We start from the raw sequence: 25853 nt of genomic DNA, 5'->3' as shown, positions 1-25853 counted from the left end.
AGTGGAGAAGATGTTAACACAGAGTCAGTAAAGTGTGGCCTGCTTTTAAAATGAGCTTTATACGGCTACCCATAAACAGCTCACTCTGTGTAGACCCACACTCAGCACTGCAGTCAGCTCTTTATTATTCACACTAATGAAGGGAACAGAGAAGACAGAACCCAAAAATCTTTCAGAGAAAGATCTGTTTTAAAGTTTCTCATAAATAGAGGAGGACCTTCAAGATGGTGGAGGAGTAAGACGTGGAGATCACCTTCCTCCCCACAAATACATCAAAAATACATCTACATGTGGAACAACTCCTACAGAACGCCTACTGAATGCTGGCAGAAGACCTCAGACTTCCCAACAGGCAAGAGACTCCCCACCTGGGTAGGGCAAAAGAAAAAAGAAAAATCAGAGACAAAAGAATAGGGACGTGACCTGTACCTCTAGGAGGGAGCTTGTGAAGGGGGAAACGTTTCTACACACTAGGAAGCCCCTTCACTGGTGGGATGGGGTGGGGGGAAGCTTCAGAGCCACAGAGGAGAGCCCAGCAACAGGGGTGCAGAGGGCAAAGCAGAGAGATTCCCGCACAGAGGATCGGTGCCGGCCAACACTCACCAGCCTGAGAGGCTTCTCTGCTCACCCACTGGGATGGGTTGGGGCTGGGAGCTGAGGCTCGGGCTTCGCTGGTCAGATCCCAGGGAGAGGACTGGGGTTGGCTGTGTGAACACAGCCTGAAGGGGGCTAGTGCACCACAGCTAGACGGGAGGGAGTCCAGGAAAAAGTCTGGAGCTGCCGAAGAGGCAAGAGACCGTTGTTTCGGGGTGCGCGAGGAGAGGGGATTCAGAGAACCACCTAAATGAGCTCCAGAGATGGGCGCGAGCCACGGCTATCAGCGCAGACACCAGAGACGGGCGTGAAACGCTAAGGCTGCTGCTGCAGCCACCAAGAATCCTGTGTGCAAGCACAGGTCACTATCCACATCTCTCCTCCCGGGAGACTGTGCAGCCCACCACTGCCAGGGTCCCGTGATCCAGGGACAACTTCCCGGGGAGAACATGTGGTGCACCTCAGGCCGTTGCAACGTCACGCTGGCCTCCGTCACCGCAGGCTCGCCCCGCATTCCATACCTCACCCTGCACCTGGCCTGAGTGAGCCAGAGCCCCCTAATCAGCTGCTACTTTAACCCCGTCCTGTCTGAGCGAAAAACAGATGCCCTCAGGCGACATACACACAGTGGCGGGGCCAACTCCAAAGCTGAACCCCAGGAGCTGTGTGCACAAAGAAGAGAAAGGGAAATTTCTCCCAGCAGCCTCAGGAGCAGCAGATTAAATCTCCACAATCAACTTGATGTTCCCTGCATCTCTGGAATACCTGAATAGAAAACAAATCATCCCAAAACTGAGGCGGTGGACTTTGGGAGCAACTGTAGACTTGGGGTTTGCCTTCTGCGTCTAATTTGTTTCTAGTTTTATGTTTATCTTAGTTTAGTATTTAGAGCTTATTATCACTGGTAGATTTGTTTATTGATTTGGTTGCTCTCTTCCTTTTAGATATATATATATATTTTTTTTTTCCCTTTTTCTCTTTTTTTGAGTGTGTATCTTTATGCTTCTTTCTGTGATTTGTCTGTATACGTTTACTTTTACCATTTCTCCTAGGGTTCTGTCTGTCTGTTTTTTTTTTTAGTATAGTTTTTAGTGCTTGTTATCATTGGAGTGTTTTATTGGTTTGGTCGCTGTCTTCTTTTTTTTAATTACTTTTTAATTTTTTACCTTTTTTATTTCAATAACTTTATTTTATTTTATTTATTTATTTATTTATTTTCCTTTCTCCCTTTTCTTCTGAGCTGTGTGGCTGACAGGGTCTTGGTACTCCTGCCGGGTATCAGGCCTGAGCCTCTGAGGTGGGAGAGACGAGTTCAGGACATTGGTCCACCAGAGACCTCCCGGCCCCTCGTAATATCAATCGGCGAGAGCTCTCCCAGAGATCTCTGTCTCAATGCTAACACCCAGCTCCACTCAACGACCAGCAAGCTCCAGTGCTGGACACCGCATGCCAAACAACTAGCAAGACAAGAACACAACCCCACCCACTGGCAGAGAGGCTGCCTAAACTCATAATAAGTTCACAGATATCCCAAAACACACCACCGGACATGGTCCTGCCCACCAGAAAGACAAGATCCAGCCTCATCCACCGGAACACAGGCACCAGTCCCCTACACCAGGAAGCCTACACAACCCACTGAACCAACCTTATCCACAGGGGGCAGACACCAAAAACAATGGGAACTACGAACCTGCAGCCTGTGAAAAGGAGACCCAAACACAGTAAGTTAAGCAAAATGAGAAGACAGAGAAACACACAGCAGATGAAGGAGCAAGGTAAAAACCCACCAGACCAAACAAATGAAGAAGAAATAGGCAGTCTACCTGAAAAAGAATTCAGAGTAATGATAGTAAAGATGATCCAAAATCTTGGAAATAGAATGGGGAAAATACAAGAAACGTTTAACAAGGACCTAGAAGAACTAAAGAGCAAACAAACAATGATGAACACCACAATAAATGAAATTAAAAATTCTCTAGAAGGAATCAATAGCAGAATAACAGAGGTAGAAGAACGGATAAGTGACCTGGAAGAAAAAATAGTGGACATAACTACCACAGAGCAGAATAAAGAAAAAAGAATGAAGAGAATTGAGGACAGTCTCAGAGAACTCTAGGACAACATTAAACACACCAACATTCAAATTATAGGGGTCCCAGAAAAGGCAGAGAAAAAGAAAGAGACTGAGAAAATATTTGAAGAGATTATAGTTGAAAACTTCCCTAATATGGGAAAGGAAGTAATCAAGTCCAGGAAGCGCAGAGAGTCCCATACAGGATAAATCCAAGGAGAAACATGCCAAGACACATATTAATGCAATTATCAAAAATTAAATACAAAGAAAAAATATTAAAAGCAGCGAGGGAAAAGCAACAAATAACATACAAATGAATCCCCATAAGTTTACAAGTGAATCCCCGTAAGTTTAACAGCTGACCTTTCAGCAGAAACTCTGCAAGCCAGAAGGGAGTGGCAGGACATACTTAAAGTGATGAAAGGGAAACAATCTACAACCAAGATTACTCTACCCAGCAAGGGTCTCATTTAGATTCGATGGAGAAATTAAAACCTTTACAGACAAGCAAAAGTTAAGAGAATTCAGCAGCACAAAACCAGCTTTACAACAAATGCTAAAGGAACTTCTCTAGGCAGGAAACACAAGGAAGGAAAAGACCTACAATAACAAACCCAAAACAATTAAGAAAATGATAAGAGGAACATACATATCGATAATTACCTTAAATGTAAATGGATTAAATGCTCCAACCAAAAGACATAGACTGGCTGAATGGATACAAAAACAAGGCCCATACATATTCTGTCTACAAGAGACCCACTTCAGACCTAGGGGAACATACAGACTGAAAGTGAGGGGATGGAAAAAGATATTCCATGCAAATGGAAATCAAAAGGAAGCTGGAGTAGCAATTCTCATATCAAACAAAGTAGACTTAAAATAAAGACTATTACAGGAGACAAAGAATTACACTACATAATGATCAAGGGATCAATCCAAGAAGAAGATATAACAATTGTAAATATTTATGCACCCAACATAGGAGCACCTCAATACATCAGGCAAATGCTAACAGCCATAAAAGGGGAAACCGACAGTAACACAATAATAGTAGGGGACTTTAACACCCCACTTTCACCAAGGTCAGATCACCCAAAATGAAAAGAAATAAGGAAACACAAGCTTTAAATGATACATTAAACAAGATGGACTTAATTGATATTTATAGGACATTCCATCCAAAAACAACAGATTACACTTTCTTATCAAGTGCGCATGGAACATTCTTCAGGATAGATCACATCTTGGGTCACAAATCAAGCCTTCATAAATTTAAGAAAATTGAAATCATATCAACTATCTTTTCCAACCACAATGCTATAAGACTAGATATCAATTACAGGGAAAAAAAACTAAAAAATACAAACACATGGAGGCTAAACAATACACTACTAAATAACCAAGAGATCACTGAAGAAATCAAAGAGGAAATCAAAAAATACCTAGAGACAAATAACAGTGAAAACACGATGATCCAAAACCTGTGGGATGCAGCAAAAGCAGTTCTAAGAGGGAAGTTTATAGCAATACAATCCTACCTCAAGAAACAAGAAAAACCTCAAATAAACAACCTAACCTTACACCTAAAGCAATTAGAGAAAGAAGAACAAAAAAAACCCAAAGTTAGCAGAAGGAAAGAAATCATAAAGATCAGATCAGAAATAAATGAAGGAAACGATAGCAAAGAGCAGTAAAACTAAAAGCTGTTTCTTTGAGAAGACAAACAAAATTGATAAACCATTAGCCAGATTCATAAGGAAAAAAGGGAGAAGATTCAAATCAACAGAATTAGAAATGAAAAAGGAGAAGTAACAACTGACACTGCAGAAATACAAAGGATCATGAGAGATTACTACAAGCAACTATATGCCAATAAAATGGACAACCTGGAAGAAATGGACAAATTCTTAGAAAAGCACAACCTTCTGAGACTGAACCAGGAAGAAATAGAAAATAGAAACAGACCAATCACATGTACTGAAACAGAAACAGTGATTAAGAATCTTCCAACAAACAAAAGCCCAGGACCAGATGGCTTCACAGGCGAATTCTATCAAACATTTAGAGAAGAGCTAACACTTATCCTTCTCAAACTCTTCCAAAATATAGCAGAGGGAGGAACACTCCCAAACTCATTCTACGAGGCCACCATCACCCTGATACCAAAACCAGATAAAGATGTCGCAAAGAAAGAAAACTACAGGCCAATATCACTGATGAACATAGATGCAAAATTCCTCAACAAAATACTAGCAAACAGAATCCAACAGCACATTAAAAGGATCATACAACAGGATCAACTGGGGTTTATCCCAGGAATGCAAGGATTCTTCAATATATGCAAATCAATCAATGTGATATACCATATTAACAAATTGAAGGAGAAAAACCATATGATCATCTCAATAGATGCAGAAAAAGCTTCTGACAAAATTCAACACCCATTTATGATAAAAACTCTCCAGAAAGCAGGCATAGAGGGAACTTATCTCAACATAATAAAGGCCATATATGAGAAACCCACAGCAAGCATCATTCTCAATGGTGAAAAACTGAAACCATTTCCACTAAGATCAGGAACAAGACGACGTTGCCCACTCTCACCACTATTATTCAACATAGTTTTGGAAGTTTTAGCCACAGCAATCAGAGAAGAAAAAGAAATAAAAGGAATCCAAATCGGAAAAGAAGTAAAACTCACTGTTTGCAGATGACATGATACTATACATGGAGAATCCTAAAGATGCTACCAGAAAACTACTAGAGCTAATCAATGAATTTGGTAAAGTAGCAGGATACAAAATTAATGCACAGAAATCTCTTGCATTCCTGTACTCTAATGATGAAAAATCTGAAAGAGAAATTAAGGAAACACTCCCATTTACCATTGCAACAAAAAGAATAAAATACCTAGGAATAAACCTACCTAAGGGGACAAAAGACCTGTATGCAGAAAACTATAAGACACTGATGAAAGAAATTAAAGACGATACAAACAGATGGAGAGATATACCATATTATTGGATTGGAAGAATCAACATTGTGAAAATGACTATACTACCTAAAGCAATCTACAGATTCGATTCAATCCCTATCAAACTACCAATGGCATTTTTCACAGAACCAGAACAAAAAATTTCACAATTTGTATGGAAACACAAAAGACCCGAATAGCCAAAGCAATCTTGAGAAAGAAAAATGGAGGTGGAGAATCAGGCTCCCTGACTTCAGACTATACTACAAAGCTACAGTAATCAAGACAGTATGGTACTGGCACAAAAATAGAAATATAGATCAATGGAACAGGATAGAAAGCCCAGAGATAAGCCCATGCACATATCGTTACCTTATCTTTGATAAAGGAGGCAAGAATATACAATGGAGAAAAGACAGCCTCCTCAATAAGTGGTGCTGGGAAAACTGGACAGCTATATGTAAAATAATGAAATTAGAACACTCCCTAACACTGTATACATAAATTACAGAAAGATCCTTTTTGACCCACCTCCTAGAGAAATGGAAGTAAAACCAAAAATAAACAAATGGGACCTAATGAAACTTAAAAGCTTTTGCACAGCAAAGGAGACCATAAACAAGATGAAAAGACAACCCTCAGAATGGGAGAAAATATTTGCAAATGAGGCAACTGACAAAGGATTAATCTGAAATATTTACAAGCAGCTCATGCAGCTCAATATCAAAAAAACAAAGAACCCAATCCAAAAATGGGCAGAAGAACTAAATAGACATTTCTCCAAAGAAGATATACAGATTGACAACAAACACATGAAAGAATGCTCAACATCATTAATCATTAGAGAAATGCAAATCAAAACTACAATGAGATATCATCTCACACCGGTCAGAACGGCCATCATCAAAAAATCTACAAAAAATAAATGCTGGAGAGGGTGTGGAGAAAAGGGAACCCTCTTGCACTGTTGGTGGGAATGTAAATTGATACAGCCACTATGGAGAACAGTATGGAGGTTCCTTAAAAAACTACAAATAGAACTACCATACGACCCAGCAATCCCACTACTGGGCATATACCCTGAGAAAACCATAATTCAAAAAGAGTTATGTACCACAGTGTTCATTGCAGCACTATTTACAATAGCCAGGATTTGGAAGCAACCTAAGTGTCCATCGACAGATGAATGGATAAAGAAGATGTGGCACATATATACAATGGAATATTACTCAGCCATAAAAATAAACGAAATTGAGTTATTTGTAGTGAGGTGGATGGACCTAGAGTCTGCTATACAGAGTGAAGTAAGTCAGAAAGAGAAAAACAAATACCGTATGCTAACACATATATATGGAATCTAAAAAAAAAAAAAAAAAATGGTTCTGAAGAACCTAGGGGCAGGACAGGAATAAAGATGCAGATGTAGAGAATGGACTTGAGGACATGGGGAGGGGGAAGGGTAAGCTGGGACAAAGTGAGAGAGTGGCATGGACATATATACACTACCAAATGTAAAACAGATAGCTAGTGGGAAGCAACCGCATAGCACAGGGAGACCAGCTCGGTGCTTTGTGACCACCTAGAGGGGTAGGATAGAGAGAGTGGGAGGGAGATGAAAGAGAGAGGGGATATGCAGATATATGTATACGTATAGCTGACTCACTTTGTTATACAGCAGAAACTAACACACCACTGTAAAGCAATTACACTCCAATAAAGATGTTAAAATAAATAAATAAATAAAAATTTAAAAAATAAAGTTTCTCATAAATGTAATTATATGTGATGTCCAGGGAATACACTTAAAACCAAATGTTTAAGCCACTCTGGAAAGCTCTTGGTTTTCCATTACACGTAATCATGCTACCCAGAAAAGGCAGTAGTTGCTATTAGTAGCAACCTGCCCCCAATCGATCAATCTATTTATCTATAATAGATATTTAAAAATTTTACTACTTCATAGGTTCCAATATAGTCTCCTGAACTAGGCTGAGAATTAAAGTTTTACATGTAACATTCACTACGCAAGCAATAAGTAGATGGAGCAGCGTAACGGGAGGGAGGATTATTGGACACAGTGCTTACTTAAATGCTCTGAAAAGTCAGCATATAAATAAAATATACACATTTTTACTGAATGCCATTTATGTTCAAGATACCTTGACATGGGCTGTGGGGTACACATATAGGGATAAATCACAGATCCTGATCTCAGCCTATTTCATTAGATAAGATAAAAAAACAATAAACAGTAAAATAAAAACTATTAGAGTGGTTTAAAATCACAACAGAAGGCATAGTGGCGGAGACTGTCCCCCAGTATACAATCTCCTCTCTTTCCTTTTAGTTACAGAACACCTACCCCACCCCGACTCTTAAAGTTGTAGGTGGGTACAAGCCACGTTGCTAAAGACTTTTCTATTCTCCTGGTTGTAGATGTGACCACATGACTGAGTTCTAGCCAATGGGGTTTGAGTAGAAGTATGTCTGTAACTTCCAGGTCTTCTTGGAGATAAAGCTGCTTGTGCTGGACTCTCTTAAGTCCCATGCTGAGTGAGCTTCTACCATGCAGATGATAGCACCCCAGGCAATGGCAAAGCAACAAAACAGGAGGAGCCTTGGGCTTTGAATGTTCTGATGAATCAGAGTTGTCCATCTGTCCTGGGGTACCTGCCTACTTTAAGACTGTTAATGAAGACTGAAACAACATTCTTCCCTTTTGGAGCCACTAAAATTTTTGAGACTCTGTGTTACCGCTACTTAGTTTGCATTCCTCCTAATACTGCCTATCCTGTTACCAGGTGATATACAGTTATTTCCTAAATGAGATAAATAAGCAATGACTGTTTCAGCCATCTTGAGAAGAAATACTGACTCAGAGAATCAAGGATCTGGGAGAAACCTTAAAACTCAAATCTACTCTGTCCCCTTTTTTTTACATAGGAAGAAACTGAGGTTCAGAGATTTGCCCATAGTCTTGGAATTTGTGGCTGAACCAGGAGTTGATCCCAGATCTCCTGAATGTTCTTTGTATTTCTTTGTGGGATAATAGTGACCACTAATGCTGCCTCTTTTTCTTGGACAGTCAGTTATGGTTTACTCAGTATTCCTGGGACACAGAATACTGTCCTTGGTTCTAAAGAAAAGCCAACAAGAAGTTTAAAAATCACATTTTTTGTCTCAAAGGTATCTGCAGTCTAACACAAGAGAAAATACTAGCTTAACTATATGGTACTACTAAAACCTGGACAAACAAATAAGACCCATCAAGATATAAGTGGAAATGTTCATAAAAGTATTATAGAAGCAGTTCATCTCCTCATAACAAGTGCTTTGGAAATACAGAAAATATGATTCAAGAATATCTGAATCAATTCTTAAGAACTCTGTTGGAACCTAGTTAAACCTGCAAGGGGCTGGGAATGTATTTTCAATCTTCATGAAATTCTCCTTTTTCCTTAGCCTGAAAAATTTTAATGCTTTAATCTTTTAAAAACAACCTGTAAAGCTTAGGGATCTCTTTTGTGTTGGTTAGCCAACAACAGCCGTTCTTCACCAGAAACCTTCTCTTCTAAGCTGTACTCTAGCTGAGGAGGAAGAGTTAATGCCCAGAGTAGCAAGTGTTCCTCTTTCCCCCTCAAAACTCACAACCACTAGGGCTACCTTACAGCCACCTTTCCTGGCCTCTGGGACAGAATACCCACCTGTCATTGTAGCCTGGAAACAAAAGCAAGTGTGTCCCCAGATCCTCTATGGCGATGTTGCTTGCCCCTCTCGTGAATGGACTATAGACAATGTTTAACCAACTTCAGGGGGAATGTTATGCTCTACAGAAAATTATTACAAATACTCTTGAGACATGTATTGACCCTGAATTTTAAAATTAGCAAATTGAAACTCCAATGAAGACCACCCAAAATGGAAGCAGTGGCCTAAAAAGGTCACATTTTCTGAGTGCGTATTTTTAGTCTGTTAAATTACTCAAGGCTCTGTATTAAATGGTCATCATTCAAAAGGCCACTCCTCTAGAAAAGAGGCTGGTTGTCTTGAGTGGCTTCCGCTGTAAATATAAAAAGAGGTGGTAGTGGGGGTTAAGATTCCCCAAAATAGTAAAACATGCTACAATAAGTAAGCACTGCAACATTGGAAAATAAAATGCAACTTCCCAAAAAGAGTATTTGTTGGAGCTTACTTCCTAACTGCGCTATGAAATACTCACAAATTTCACACTGAATTTACATTTCTGGAGTAGCCTCTATCACAGAGCTCTTCACATTTAGGGCAAGTTCCTTTATATTGCCCCCTATAAACGCCTGATTACATTTTGAACCAAATGAAAGAATGCTTTCTGTTGTTGCCACCTACTGCAAACTTGAAAAATGTTTGAAAAACTTAAAAGAGAAAATGCAATACAATAATATTACTGAAGAAAAATTTACAAGTCAGACAAATAGACTGAGATCAATGTCATTATGCTTTACTTTACTAAATGACTAATTATTCCAAAACCCTGAATGATGACCAATAAGGTGATGTTGCATAAAGAAGGTCAATAAGCTACACAGAACAGTATTGTCTTTGTCAAGCTATGCTTGACAGATATACACACATGTGTACATATACATATGTATGTATGTATGCCATATGTATGTACATCATTTTTTCTCTAGTCTATCTTATATGGAAAAATCAGTCTATCCTTTGTGTTAAGGAAAACCCCATTTATAGCTACCAGAAAGCACAAAATACACTGTTACTAATTTGAACAACCATGAGCTCAAAATTATCAAAGTAGATAAACATACAAATGAGGGGAAGAGGAAAAAGCTCATGAACAGGCAATTTACAAAAAAAGATATGCAATGGACAGTAAGAAAAATGTGCAACTTCAGTAATCAAAGAAATGCAAATTAAACCAAAATAAGATACCAGTTTCTCCTTGCAAAGTGGCTAAGATTGCTCTTTTACACACTGCTTTGGAAAAGGTATGGGAAAACAGATACTCTTATACACTGCTGATGGTTAAATACTTGTTACAACCATTGTGAAGTACAATTATTTGGCAGCAGGTATCAGTAGGCTTAAAATGTAAATATTCTTTGATCTAAAATTCAACTTCAAGGAATTTATTCTAAACAAATAATCAGGAATTTGCAAAAAGGGTCTAGCTATCAAGATTTCATCACATATGTGCTGAATTGGGCGATTGGGATTGACATGTATACACTGATGTGTATAAAATTGATGACTAATAAGAACCTGCAGTATAAAAAAACAAACAAAACAACTAACACTAAACTTTCTTTGGGTTATTTTTATGGAAATATGTTAATATAAATGTTTCAGACATTACGTGAAATTTCTAAAAATCTTATATGTTCTGGTATAACGTTATAAGTCATAATTCTAGTTATTACTTTAAAACGCATATCTCAGAAATAACTAAATTTCCTTGTCAATTGCACTATTATGAACTTTCATCAAATCTTTAACTGTGGTCATTTTTAAGTCTTTTGTCATTTACAGACAGTTCTGGGTGTACTCTGATGCTTTTGTAAATATGTTCCTATAAAAGGGGTTCATCTTCAAGGAATTCATAGAAAAGACTCTGACAAGTACAGGTTTCTGGTAACTGTACTGCTGAACTGAATGAATAAGCATTTTCAGAACTCTAATGAAAAACTGATGAACTCATAAAAGTGCTAACAAAAGATCAAGATAAAAAAAAATTAATTACATGGGACTGAGTGAACTGATGAGGATGATTATAATTTTTGTGACTTTCTGTTTGAATTAAAAAAAAAAAATCCCACAAGGACTCAGAGGCAAAGAATATACAAATCAATTTTCACTGCAAAGTAAAGGAGCTGTTACAGTGGAGGATTACTGGACTGAATGTCAATATTATGACATAGTATGAGTGTGTTTCGTGTTTGGTAATTGCAATCATTGTTGCTTTTGTTGTGGTCATCCATTTACAATGCTTGGTGTCAGTCTATTTATCTCTTGTAAAAATAAAATACAGTGTGTGTGTGGGAAAAAAAAAGATTTCATCACATAATTATTTAAAACATAAATCACTGGGAAAATAAAATATCCATAAAGGGAAGTTTTAATAAATAAATTATGTAAAACTATACAGTATCTAAAATGTTTACAAATTATATATTAAAATATATAAGGACAGATAAAAATATTGAAAACAAATTGTGAAAAAGGAAGGTAACATGATAATAGGTACCATGTAATCTGACACATCTCTATGACTAGAAGAATAGATATAATATTAGCCATGGTTATTTCTGGATGTCGGGATAGTGATGGATTTTATTTTCTTCTCTTTTAATCTAAATTTCTAAATTATCTATGAAGTATAAATTTATTACTTTGGGAACAAAATTAAGTTTTAAAACTTGCTAATTTAATAAATACTATTATTTTAACTTAAATTCTTTGAACTTTAAAACACTTGTTACAGTTTTTTCCCCCTCTAATTTTAAGGGAGATATCAGACGTCAAGGCACAGATGGCTTGGCAATGATTCTGTAATATACTCTGCTATAGTGGGTAATATGTCTTCTTCAACTAGAGTGAGGGATGCTTGTGGCTGGGAATAAGCTTTGAGGAGGTGGGAGGGTTTGGGACCGAAAACCTTGACCAGAAGGTAGGTAGGGATACCTGTGTGTTTTTACTTATTTTGTGTTGCAAGAAAATAGAAAAGTGAGGATGGCAATAAAAGATTATGAGATGAGTAGAAAGGAAGCTGAGAGACCCCATCACAGGAGGCACAGTCAACTGAGAAGGACAATAGACAGGATAATAAGGAACAGAAGAGGTTTGGATAGCTACTGCGGAAAATGCAAATAGATATGAATTCAAGGCCACCAATCAGCAGTGAGGACCCAACTGAGGAGGCAGTCAATCAACATAGCAGCAGAAAACACGATTAGGGAGGTACTCTGGGTTTGCATAGTCAAAGGAAGAAGGGCCAAAAGGTGACAAGGGGTGGAGGAGGTAAGCCTGGGAGGAAGCAATTGTTGAAATCATTATGTTGCCAAGCTGGATGGGGCATAAAGGCAAAGGGGTCAGGGATATATTTAGTTTGGTTACTATGGTATCTACTGCCATGTATGACACACAGTAATGTATGTTTAAGGGGAAAAAAAGTAATGAGAGATTACATTACTTTTTTTTAAGGGAAAAAAAGTAATGTAATATATGTTAAGGGGAAAAAAGTAATGTAATATATGTTAAGGAAAAAAAAAGTAACGTTCATCTCCAGTCTCTTCTTATTATCTGGGCTTCTCCTTTGCCTATAAGCAGGCCCATGTCATTCCTTTTCAAAATTTCTCCCTGACTAATCTACTCACTTTTCTGTGCTTTACCACCAAACTTCTTGTAAGAACACTATATGTCAGGGCTGGCAGAAACTAGGCATGTGGGCCTCTACTCCTCCCCCCACACCTATGGTAGGTACAGCCAGTAGATGGTAGCACTCTTTCCTATTGACCCATACCATGAACATGCAAAATTGAACAGCACCTACAAAGGGCCCTGTATATATACGGTAAGCATTCAATAGCAATTCACTACATGAATAAATGAATGTATGTCACACATTAAAGTAGATTTGGGATCACATCTACTGTTGCCCTTCTCATTCTAAGGTCTTACTAAAACTTGAATACAATCTATGCAGGTATGATTGAAAAGGAACATATAATAGAACTTTTTACACTATACCTGTGACCTTTTGTGGAAATGGGCACCTTTGGCTCCTCATATGCAGGAAGCCTTTGTTTAGGGTCAGTCTAGCTAGCTGCATGCCAAGCTGCTTCCAGGTACAGCATTTTCAAGCCTGAAAATGTGTTTTGGAATTAGGTATATCTTTTACTTTCCCTACCTTTTATGATCCCATTTCTATTCATTTGCCCTCTATGCTTCTATTCAACACTCTCCTGGGTGTCATCCATTCGTAGCACAAAGGAGGAAAAAATGCACCTCACTCCCTTTTTAGGTACAGAAGCCATTTTTGGTAAGGCAGGAATCCCACATTGCAAGGAAGACTTGCATGATCTTCAAGTCCGTCATGGCAGACATATACTTAAGATCGTTCCTGTGATCCCCACCTGCTAATGTTTTCCCTTGACTGTGACTGAGACTTGCTTCTAACCAATAGAACACAGAAAAGGTGCTGGGTTGTATGTGGTTACATGCACATAATGATGTGATGATGTTATATAAATCTGTACTCCCTGTCTTGCTGGAGTTTCTCCCTTGCTAGCTGTGAGGAAGGAAAATGGCCATGTTGGGGAACCCCACATGGCAAAGAAGTGTGGGTGGTCTCTATAAGCTGGGGGACACCTCTACCCAATAGGTAATAATGACCAAAAAAACCAAAAACCAAAAACCAAACAAACAAAAAAACCCAACCCAAAAACAAAAAGCTGAAGCTCTCAGTCCTACAACCACAGGGAACTGAATGCTGTCAGTAACTACACGAGTTTCCCAGTCAAGCTTCCAGATGAGAATCCAGCCCTGGCCAACACCTTGATTGAAGCCTTGTAAGACCGTAAGCAGAAGGCCCAACTAGGCCATGTTCAGAGTCCTGACCCACAGAAACTGAGATAATAAATGTGTGTTGTTTTAAGCCACTAAGATAATATTGTGATGCATCAATAGAAAACTAATACACCCACAGAACTCAACACCATCCTGACTAGAGACAACTTGGTTAATATAGAAAGCAACTAAAACCCAATAAAGATTATAATGGCATACTTGAATACTCCTTTTTATATAAATAATAGTAACATAATAGAGCAAACTCAAATAAGCATGGTTTACAAGCCTAACACTTTGTTAGTGATAGTCACATTCATCAGCAATAATCATACACAGTGCTATATTAGTTAGTAAGGAGAATTATTAAAAGTATAAAAGATACAGCCCCCACCTTCCAATATCCTTTGTTTCCTAAATCTTATCTACGTCATCTGGGAGTTTCTTTATATAAAGGTCTTATATAAAGTGTTTCTAAAATAGCAAAGCCAGAGGCATAGATAAGGCATGCAGAGCAGCTTGTAGGCAGCATGGAAAACTGCAGAAGGGGAGGATGAGTGAATTGGTTATGTATTGCAGCATAACAAATTGCCCAAAACCTAGCAGCATAAAACAACAAACCTTTATTATCTCACATAGTTTTTGAAGGTCAGGAATCTGGGAGCAGCTTAGGTGGGTGGTTCCAGCTCAGTGTCTCTCAGGAAGTTTCAGTCAAGCTGTTGACCGGGATGCAGTCATCTGAAAGCTTGCCTGGGGCTTGAGGAACTAAAGTTGACCCCTGAACAGCACAGGTTTGAACTGTGCGGGTCCACTTACATGTGGCTTTAAAAAAATTACATGTGGCTTTTAAAAATATTACAGTAATACATGATCTGCGGTTGGTTGAGTATCTAGATGTGGAACCGTAGATATGGAAGACCCATGACTAAAGACGGCCACCTGTAAGTTATATGTGGATTTTTAACTGAGCAGAGGGTTGTTTCCCCAAACCTTCTCACATTGTTCAAGGGTCAATTGTACTTCCAAGACTGTTCACTCACATAGCTGTTTGCAGGAGCCCTCAATGCCTTGATAACAGGAATTTCTGAGTGTCCTCATGACAAGGCAGCTGGCTTCCCCCAAAGAAAGTTAATCAAGAGCAAGGAAAAAGCTGCAGTGCTTTTTATGACCTAGTTCAGGGATTAGCAAACTTTTTTTTTTAATAGATCTTTATTGGAGTATAATTGCTTCACAATACTGTGTTAGTTTCTGTTGTACAACAAAGGGAATCAGCCATATGCATACACATGTCCCCATATCCCCTCCCTCTTGAGCCTCCCTCCCATCCTCCCTATCCTACCCCTCTAGGTCATCGCAAATCGCTGAGCCAATCTCCCTGTGCTATGCTGCTGCTTCCCACCAGCCAACTATTTTACATTCGGTAGTGTATATATGTCGATGCTACTCTCACTTCGCCCCAGCTTCGCCCTCCCACCCCATGTGCTCAAGTCCATTCTCTATGTCTACCTCTTTATTCCTGCCCTGAAACTAGTTCATCAGTACCTTTTTTTTTTTTTTAGATTCCATATATACGCATTAGCATACGGTATTTGTTTTTCTCTTTCTGACTTACTTCACTCTGTATGACAGACTCTAGATCCATCCATCCACCTCACTACAAATAACTCAGTTTCATCTCTTTTTATGGCTGAGTAATGTTCTATTGTATATATGTGCCACATCTTCTTTATCCATTCATCTGTCAATGGACACTTAGGTTTCTTCCATGTCCTGGCTATTGTAAATAGTGCTGCAATGAACATTGTGGTACATGATTCTTTTTGAATTATGGTTTTCTCAGGGTATATGCCCAGTAGTGGGATTGCTGGGTCATATGGTAGTTCTATTTTTAGTTTTTTAAGGAACCTCCATACTGTTTTCCATAGTGATTTATCAATTTACCAACAGTGCAGGAGGTTTCCCTTTTCACCACACCCTTTCCAGCATTTATTGTTTCTAGATTTTTTGATAATGGCCATTCTGACCAGCGTGAGGTGATACCTCATTGTTGTAAACTTTCTTGAAGGGCTAAATAATAAATATTTTAGGCTTGCATGCCATAGAGTATTGTAACTACTTACCTCAGTTGTTTCAGTGCAAAGTCAGCTACGTACAATATGTAAACAAATGGGGACGATATGTTCCGATACAACTTGATTTATAAAAATAGGCGGCCAGCCCATATAGTAAAGTTCGCTAACCCCTGACCTGGTCTCAAAGCTGCATGCCCTCATTTTCCCTTTATTCATTCATAAAGCAAGTCATTAGGGTCCAGCCCACACTCCAGGGGAGAGGAATTAGGCTCTATCTCTTGAAGGGAGGAATAAAAGAATTTCTGGACATATCTTAAAACCATCACAATGGGCTTAACACATAGTAAGCAGAATATGGGTTAAATATTGCATTCGTTTCTTAGGTCTGCTGTTACAAATTATACAAACTGGGTGGCTTAAAGCAACACAAATTTATTCCCTCACAGTTCTTGAGACTAGAAGTCTAAAATCAAGGTATCAGTAGGGCCATGCTCCCTCTGAAGGCTCTAGGGAAGAATCTTTCCTCTTTGTAACTTCTGGTGGCTCCCAGCAATCCTTGGTGTTCCTTGGCTTGTAGTTGTTTCACCCCAATCTCTACCTCTGCCTTCAAATGGACCCTTCTCTCTCTGTGTGTCCACTCCTCTTCTTATAAGGGTACCACTCATTGGATTTAGGGCACACCCTACCCAGAACGACCTCATATTAACTTAAATAATCATAACTACAAAGAGTCTATTTCCAAATAAGGTCACATTCTGAGGTTCTAGGTGAATATGGATTCTAGGGGAACACTATTCAACCCCCCCCCAACACACAATAGTGTTCCCTACCAAGTTCTCTGTCCTCACTTCCCGCCACTCCTAGCTCTAGGCTCTAGTCAGAGTGAATGGCTCGTTCTCCTAACCTACCAGGCTATATGATCTTGCTGTTGCTCTCCCTAGAGTACCCTGTCACCTCTTCTTTGCTTCTACTTAACCTTTAAGATTATCCCTTCAGAATCCCTTGATGACACTCCTGGATCTGTTGGACGTGTTTCCACAGCACCCTTTGCATATTTCTAACACATCTGTATTGTAATGACTAGTATATAAGTTTGTATTCTACACTAAACCCTAAGCTGCTTGAAATCAGTAACTGTCATTTTCATTCCTGTGTCTTCAGCAACTAGCAGAGTACTTCGATAAATAGAAGGTATTCAAGAAACATTTGTTGATTGAACAAAGTTACAGGATTTTCTTCTTGTAAATTCTTAAATGCAGGATAAAATCTCTTTGGGCTAGGACAATTGTAACACAGTCCTTCCTGAACATAGGAGGCTAGATTTGTTATTTCAATAATTACTTTTATTAAAGTCTCTCTAGGCCCGAGCCATGGCAATAAAGGACTGTGGGTGCACAGCTGGCCCGCATCTGGAACACATCCACACAACAACTTGTGCAGGCAAGTTGATGAGTATCGTTCTGAATCCCTTCTACCACTCTCCACCAACCAGGCAATGTGAACTGCAAAGCAGTGTTGAATATTCTAGTTTTATATATTATGAATCAAAGTAGAAATATCCTTTCTCTAACTTTTTTCTTTCTTGATACTTGAAGGCCCATTACTTTAAGCAATAAAGTTTGGTTGCCTTATAGCAAGAACATTTTTTAAATTGAAATTTTTATTGAGATAACTGTAGATTCACATACAGTTAGAAGAAATAATACAGAGCAATCCCTTATAAACTTTGTCCAGTTTTCCCCAACGTTAACATTATGCAAAATTATAGTATGATATCACAAACAGGATAGTGATATTGACATAATCCACTGATCTTACTCAGATTTCCCCCATTTTATTTGTACTCATTTGTGTGTGTGTGTTTGTGTGAGTGTGCATTACATTCTATACAATTTTATCATCCGTGTAGGTTCATATGTCCACCACCACAGTTAAAATACTGAACAGTTTCAATGCCGCAAGTATCCCTTATGTTACCCTAAAGCATGTTCTATTACATCCCATCTTTTATGTTCCTATTGTCATATTTTATATACACAGATTTTACATTCTATAAGAAATGATATCATGTTAATATGTAGAATGTGATCATTTAAGGATACACAGTAAAATTGCTACAGCAAGTACTAAAAAATATTAAAAAGATACAGCTAAGCAGTCATTAGATGAATTGAAGTAGAATACTACAAAACATTTGATTAAACTAAAGTCAATTGATCAATCAAAGGAAGAAATAAGGAACAAAAAACCCCAGACGGGATAAACAGAAAACAAAAAACAAAGTACACCTAAGTAAAACCATATCAATAACTACATTAAATGTAGATGGACTAGAAGGTAAAGACTGAGACTGAATTAAAAAAAGCAAGATCTGATTATATGCTATTTCTAAGAAACACAATTCATACATAAAAAAGACAATTTGAAAATAAAAGGAGGAAGGAATGATATACCATTCAAATACTAAGCATAAAAAAGCTGGTGTGACTGTTTTACCAGACAAAACAGACTTCAAAACAAAGAGCATTAGCAGAGATAAAGAGGGAGATTTAATAATAATAAAAGGGCCACTTAATCAAGAAGACAAAATAATCCTAAATATGGACATAATCAACAACAGAGCTTCAAAGTATGGGATGACAGAACTACAGAAATAGTTAAGTCCACAATCATAGCTATTTTAACACCCTTTTCTCAGTAATAGGTAGTAATGGAAGTAGACAAAAGAAATCCATAAGCAGATAGACTTAAACAATACTATCAACCATCTTGCTCTAATTGACACTCATGGAACACTGCACTTAGCAGCCGCAGAATACATAAGTGCAAAGATAGTTGCACCAATATAGACCTTATTCTGGGCCTTAAAATGTTTCTCAATAAATTTCCAGGGACTCCCCTGGTGGTCCAGCAGTTGAGACTCTGTGTTCCCAATGCAGGGGGCCCGGGTTCAATCCCTGGTCAGGGAACTAGATCCCACATGCTGCAATTAAGAGCCTGCATGCCACAACTAAAGATCCTACATGCTGCAACTAAAGAACCCGCGTGCCACAACAAAGATCCCGCGTGCTGCAACTAAGATCCAGAGCAGCCAAATAAGTAAATAAATATTTTTTAAAAAAATAAATTTCCAGACTGAAATCTTAAAGAGTATGTTCACTGACCATATACAAATTAAATTAGACATCAGTAAGATAAGTATTTTTATATATCGATAAGATACCTTTTTAAAAAATCCCTGTTCGCTTCACACCTGTCAGAATTGTCAAAAAGACCACAAATAACAAATGTTGGCGAGGATACACAGAAAAGGGAACCCTTGTACACTGTTGGTGGGATTGTAAATTGGTGCAGCCACTATGGAAAACAGTATGGAGGTTCCTCAAAAAACTAAAAATAGAACTGCCACACGATCCAGCAATTCCACTCCTGGGTAGGTATATGAAAAAAACAAAAACTAATTTGAAAAGATACATGCACCCCAATGTTCATAGTAGCATTATTAGCCGAGATATGGAAGTAACCTAAGTGTCCTTCAACAGATGAATGGATAAAGATGTGGTATATATACACAGTGGAATATTACTCAGTCATAAAAAAGAATGAAATTCTGCCATTTGCAAAAATATAGATGGACCTAGAGAGTATTATGCTTAGTGAAATAAGTTACAGAAAGACAACTATTCTATGTTATCACTTATATATGGAATCTAAAAAATAAAACAAACAAATGTATACAGCAAAACAGAAACAGACTTACAGATATAGAGAACAAACTAGTGGTTGCCAGTGAGGAGAGGAAGTGGGGGCAAGAAAGGAGTATAAGATTAAGAGATACAAACTACTATGTACAAAATAGACAAGCAACAAGGATATACTGTACAGCAGAAGAAAGTATATCCATTATTTTGTAATAACTTTAAATGGAGTATAATCTATAAAAATATTGAATGACTATGTTGTACACCTGAAACTAATATAATATTGTAAATCAACTCTACTGCAATAAAAAAAATCCCTGTAATATCTGGATACTAAAAATACACATCTAATAACCCATGGGTGAAAAAACAAATCACAAGGAAAATTAGAAAAGATTTCAAACTAAATGAAAATGAAACAAACCCAACATGCCACAATGTGCAAGATACAAAGAAAACAGTGCTTAGAGGAAATATTATAGCTTTAAATGTGTGTTTTAGAGAAGAAGAAGGATTTTGAAGTAATAATCTTGATCTTGTTTCCACCAAAAAAGCTAGAAAAAACAGAGCACATTGCTATATTTAAAATAGACAACCAACAAGGACCTACTGTACAACACAGGGAATGCTGCTCAATATTTGGTAATAATCTAAATGGGAAAAGAATTTGAAAAAGAATAAATACATGTATATGTATAACTGAATCACTTTGTTGTACACCTGAAACTAACACAACATTGTTAATCAACTATGTTCCAATATAAAATAAAAAGCAAAAAAAAAAAAAAAAAATAGAGCAGACTAAACCTAAAGTAAGAATTACAAAAAGTAGAACTAAACCTAAAGAAAGAAGAGAAAATAATAAAGATAAGAAAAGAGACCAATGAAATAAAAAACAACAAAAGAGAAAATTAATAAAGCCTACAGCTAATTAAAAAAATATTAGTAAAACTGTTAATACCCAAGTGAGACTGATGATAGAAAACGGAAAGGAAAAAACAAATTATGCTAAGTGACAGAAGCCAGTCTGAAAGGTTACATACATATGATTCCAACCATTCTGGAAAAGGCAAAACTATGGAGACAGTAAAAGAAATCCAGGAATTTGGAAGAGGGAAAGAGGGAGGGATGAAGAGGTGGAGCACAGTGAAAATATTCTGCATGATACTGTAATGGTAAATAACTGTCATTATACATTTTTCAAAACCCATAGAATCTGCAACACAAAGATGAACCCTAATGTAAACTATGGACTTTAGTGAATAATAATGTATCAATTTGGCTCATCAATTGTAACAAATGTACCACACTACATGCAAGATATTAATAATAGGGAAAACTTGGGGTGGGAGTAGAGGTGAAAAAGTTTATGGGAAACTCTTTGTACTTTCTGCTCATTTTTCTATAAACCTAAAACTGCTCAAAAAATTCTATTAAGGGGGCTTCCCTGGTGGCACAGTGGTAAGAATCCGCCTGCCAATGCAGGGGACACGGGTTTGAGCCCTGGTCCGGGAAGAGCCCACATGCCACGGAGCAACTAAGCCTGTGAGCCACAACTACTGAGCCCGCGTGCCACAACTACTGAAGCCCACGTGCCTAGAGCCCATGCTCCGCAATGAGAAGTCACCGCAACGAGAAGCCCACACACTGCAATGAAGAGTAGACCCCGCTCGCTGTAACTAGAGAAAGCCCGCGTGCAGCAACAAAGACCCAACACAGCCAACAAAGCCAAAATAAACAAAATAAATAAATTTTTAAAAATTCTATTAATAAACCATCGACCAAACAAAAAGACAACCTAGTGAATAGAAGAAAATATTTGCAAATGATATGACCAATTATATATGTTGGATATTAATCCTTTATCGGTCATATCATTTGCAAATATCATTTGCTTTTTGGAATTCTTTTTTCAAATATTTTCTATCTGCAATTGGTTGAATCCATGGATATGGAACCCATGGATATGGAGGGCCAGCTATACTTGATTTAAATCAAATTCTTGGAACATATAACCTATGCCATATTTTCCAAAGAACAATTAAATAAAATTTCACTTATTTCTTTCTCTCTATATTAATTTTCCCCCAAAAATCTTTAGCAACAAATATTAAGTTTATTAGTATACATAAGAAAAATATATAAAATTGAAATCACATTTAAAATTGAAATTTACATTTAAAACTATTTGCATAGCACTTACATTATGCCAGGTATTATAAGTAATCTAGAGATGATTTAAAGTATACAGGAGGATGTGCTTTGGTTATATGCAAATACTAGGTCGTTTTATATAAGGAACTTGAGCATCTGTGGATTTTGGTATCTGAGGGGTTCTGGGATCAATCCCACAGGGATACTATGGGACGACTGTATTTCTTTTGATTTTATGATTTGCTTGACTTTTCTACATTTGGTCATGAAATTAGTCTTCCGTTATTGTTTTTCCTCTTACTGTGTTAGCAAGTTGGGACATAAATTATCTTAAGAATTCCCACAATTTATTCCTGAGAAACTGTATATTACAAACTTTGCCTCTGGCACTTTTAAGCTGTGTAACCTTGGGCAAGTTACTTGGCATTATCTGTATAATGGAGAAAATGACAGTGGTGCTGGTGATGGTGATAATTATGACCATACCTACCGAGATGGTTACTGTAAAGGTTAAATGAGATAAGGCATGGCAGCCCAAAGCACAATGCCTGCTCACAAATGTTTGCTAATATTTTAATAAATCTAGTCACTAAATCCAATCGATTCCATCTAAATATCATTCAAGTTTTTGCCCCATTCTTGATTCGCACATCTTTCCCTTAGGTTCCTTTCATCTCTCATGTGGCCTGTAACAAGAGCCTCCAAATATATCTCCCTGCTTCTAATCTCCTTCCCCTTCAATTCCTACAGGAGCAATCTTTCTAAAATACATTCTGATTATTTCACTCCCTTAATGAAAATCTTTCCATGGCTCCCCATCGCATAAAGCAATGCTTCTCAAACTTCATTCGTTCCCATACCTCTTCCCAAGCATTGCAAATGTTTCCTCTGCCTGGACTGCCTTCCCCATCTTTCTTCCTAAAGAATTCATTCCATATAATTTACCTTATTTTATCTGCAATAAGGATGTCACTTAACGTGAACTGCAAATTTTATTCCAGACCCTTATTTTGTACCTTAAAAAAATCTTTGAGTGGCATATAATTTACATACATGAAATACATAGATCGCAAGTGTTCTGTTTAATGAATGTCAACAATTCTACACATTCATGTAACCACCACCCCAAACAAGGTCTAGAACACTTCTAGACCTCTAGAAAGTTCCCTGATGCTCCTTTCCAGTCAAGCAAAATATCTTCTTCCACTGCCCCAGCCAAACAAAAAAAATTTTTTTAGAAAGAGAAGCAGTGCTACTTTATTAAAATACTGGTTTATTTCACATGTATATATTTGTCTCCCCACCATTTCCATTTGTCTGACCACCACTACTACTATGTCCTATCATAACATTCCATACATACTTAAAACCAAGCAAAGGGTGGAGTTTCGTCTCTAAAAACTAAACAGGCATTTTGGACAACACATTCTTGGCAATGGAACCTGGACAATATTTATCAGACGTGGCGGGGAAAGTTCTCACTCTGCATTATAAAAAGGACAGCCAGATATCAACCGCTACAGAAATGAAATAAGATGGAAAATTTTAACAAACTGTTTAAATTATTTTCTTAGAGAGACTTCCTCCACTACCAGAGATCTTGAATAGCCTCCTGGTCAGTCATCTGGAAACAGTTCTTCACATTATTGATGAACTTGGCTTCCACTTTGGGAAGGGGACCACCTTTTCCTATAGTTGCTTTCATTTTTGCTTTAATGTCTTCTACAGAGTTAGGTCTTTTTGGTGTTTTAGGAGTTTTTTCCTGTTTTTTGAAGGATTCTTGACATTTTGATCTTGTTATTGATGGTTTTGGGTCTTTTCCATTCTGGTTTGATTTCTGTGCATTTTTGGCTGGAGTATCTCGTACAGATTTCTTTACTGGAGCTTCTTCTTCAGCTTCCTCAGCATCGTCGTCATCATCATCATCATCATCTTCATCTTCATCAGCAGCAAGTTTTACTTTTTTCTGTGGAACCTTGCTACCACTTCCAGGGGCAGCACGCTTTCCAGACCTACTTAGGAGTGTCACATCCCCCTCCTCTTCATCTTCTGAGTCTGCATCTTCCTCCACAGCTACTAAGTGCTGTCCGCTAATATGCACAGGACCTGAACCACACTTCAACTGTAAGACCACAGGTGGTGTTATTTCAAAGCCCCCAAGGGAAACCGTTGGCTGTACAGACATTTTTGAAGTTGCCAGTGTTACTTTGATTGGACTGCCTTCATAATTCATTGCCTCTGCTTCAACAGTGTGCAATTCATCCTTTGCGCCAGCCCCTAAACTGAAGATAACTGGTGCTCATTTTCATCATTATCCACCTTAAAGTGATAATCTTTGTCAGTCTTTGGTTCACAACCGAGAAGATAGTTCTGGGGCCTCAGGGGGCTCATGTCCATCTCCAGCTAATCTTCCACGGGTTGGTGGCATGCACTCAGGTGGGAGAGAAAGCGGACAGATAAATAACTACTGTTCTGGAGAACAGCCGCACAGGATGGCATCACACCACAGTAAAGCCAAAAATGTTATGACAAAAAAGATTTTAAAGGTCACAGAACAATCATAATTTTTTCCATTGATATTAAAAGTGCTTTGCATGATTTCAGCTTGCATGATCATTTTTACAGTCCCACATTACTGTGCATAGAGAGGGTTGTTTGTGTTTTGTAACTTTTCATTTTATTTCATTTTTGGCATTTTAGCTATATCTGTTTATGTGTATATGTGCATGTGCATGTGTGTGTGAATGGTTGCTCTAAAGTAGAAATCAGCAACTACAGCACATGGACAAAAGATAACTGTGCTCATGGCCTTTTTTAAAGAATAAATAATACTTTATTAGAATGCAGCGCTGGAGACCATATGGCCCACAAAGCCTAAAATATTATTATGTGACCCTTTACAGAAAACGTTTCCCAACCCTTGCTCTAAAGTGATGGTTCTTACGTTTTAGCATGTATCAGAATCCCAGAAAGACTGCTGAGTCACACCCCCAGAGCTGCTGACTCAGGTCTGCAGTGGAGCCACAGACCTTCATCTCTAACAAGCTCCCAGGTGACGCCGATGCTGCTGGGCTGACTATGCCCTAAGAACCACTGTTTTAGAGATTATATTATATAACTTTAGCTTATTACAACCTCCCTCATACTATTTTGTACTACTTCAATCCCAACTTTTGTGCTCTTGTTATATTTTATTTCTTCATACGCTCTTAACTCTATTGTACATTGTTATTATTTTTGCTTTAAATAGGCCATAGTTTTTTCTGTAAATAACACACAGTGGAATTGACTTCCTGTGGTGTACAGTTCTACAAATTTTAACTTATGTATGGATTCTTGTAATTGCCATCACAATAAGTCCCTCTGTTAAAGGATTTAGTAGAAACGAGGAGCATGAATAAATGAAGAATTTTACCACAGAGATGGAAAGTATAAAAAAAGAATCAGAAGGAAATTCTAGAAATAAAAAATAAATATAAAAATTTAAGAATTCATTAGATGGGCATAAGGGTCTTGCTATTGAGTGAAGGTAACTTCTCTACTGTAATGTAAGGTTCTCGTGTTTTCTGCTCTTTTTCTTTATTCAGTGAACCAGCACTATTAATATCCACTTATATGTTGGTCATTTCCAATTTGTATTTATTGCTGTTAATGTGTATCTGATATGATTTCTTAAGTGTATTGTCTGAAAACTTTATTCTTGAAACTTTCAACTG

General features: G+C 37.8%; 2 protein-coding genes across 4 annotated transcripts in view; both read right to left on the bottom strand.

Moving 5' to 3' along the window:
- The window catches only part of MAP3K13 (mitogen-activated protein kinase kinase kinase 13), a 162558-nt gene that overhangs the window by 98557 nt on the left and 38148 nt on the right, over positions 1–25853 (bottom strand). The gene's annotated exons all lie outside the window — the stretch shown is intronic.
- Positions 23399–25853, bottom strand: part of LOC132364698 (nucleophosmin-like) — a 40607-nt gene continuing 38152 nt past the window's right edge. The window contains exon 5 of the mRNA XM_059920714.1: positions 23399–24568. Coding sequence (XP_059776697.1) covers positions 23726–24370 — 645 coding nt within the window. The 5' untranslated portion in view covers positions 24371–24568 and the 3' untranslated portion in view covers positions 23399–23725. The remainder of the gene's footprint in view (positions 24569–25853) is intronic.

Source organism: Balaenoptera ricei, chromosome 4, assembly GCF_028023285.1.
Source record: "Balaenoptera ricei isolate mBalRic1 chromosome 4, mBalRic1.hap2, whole genome shotgun sequence".
Taxonomy (NCBI): domain Eukaryota; kingdom Metazoa; phylum Chordata; class Mammalia; order Artiodactyla; family Balaenopteridae; genus Balaenoptera; species Balaenoptera ricei.
This window is presented reverse-complemented; position numbering and strand designations above follow the sequence as displayed.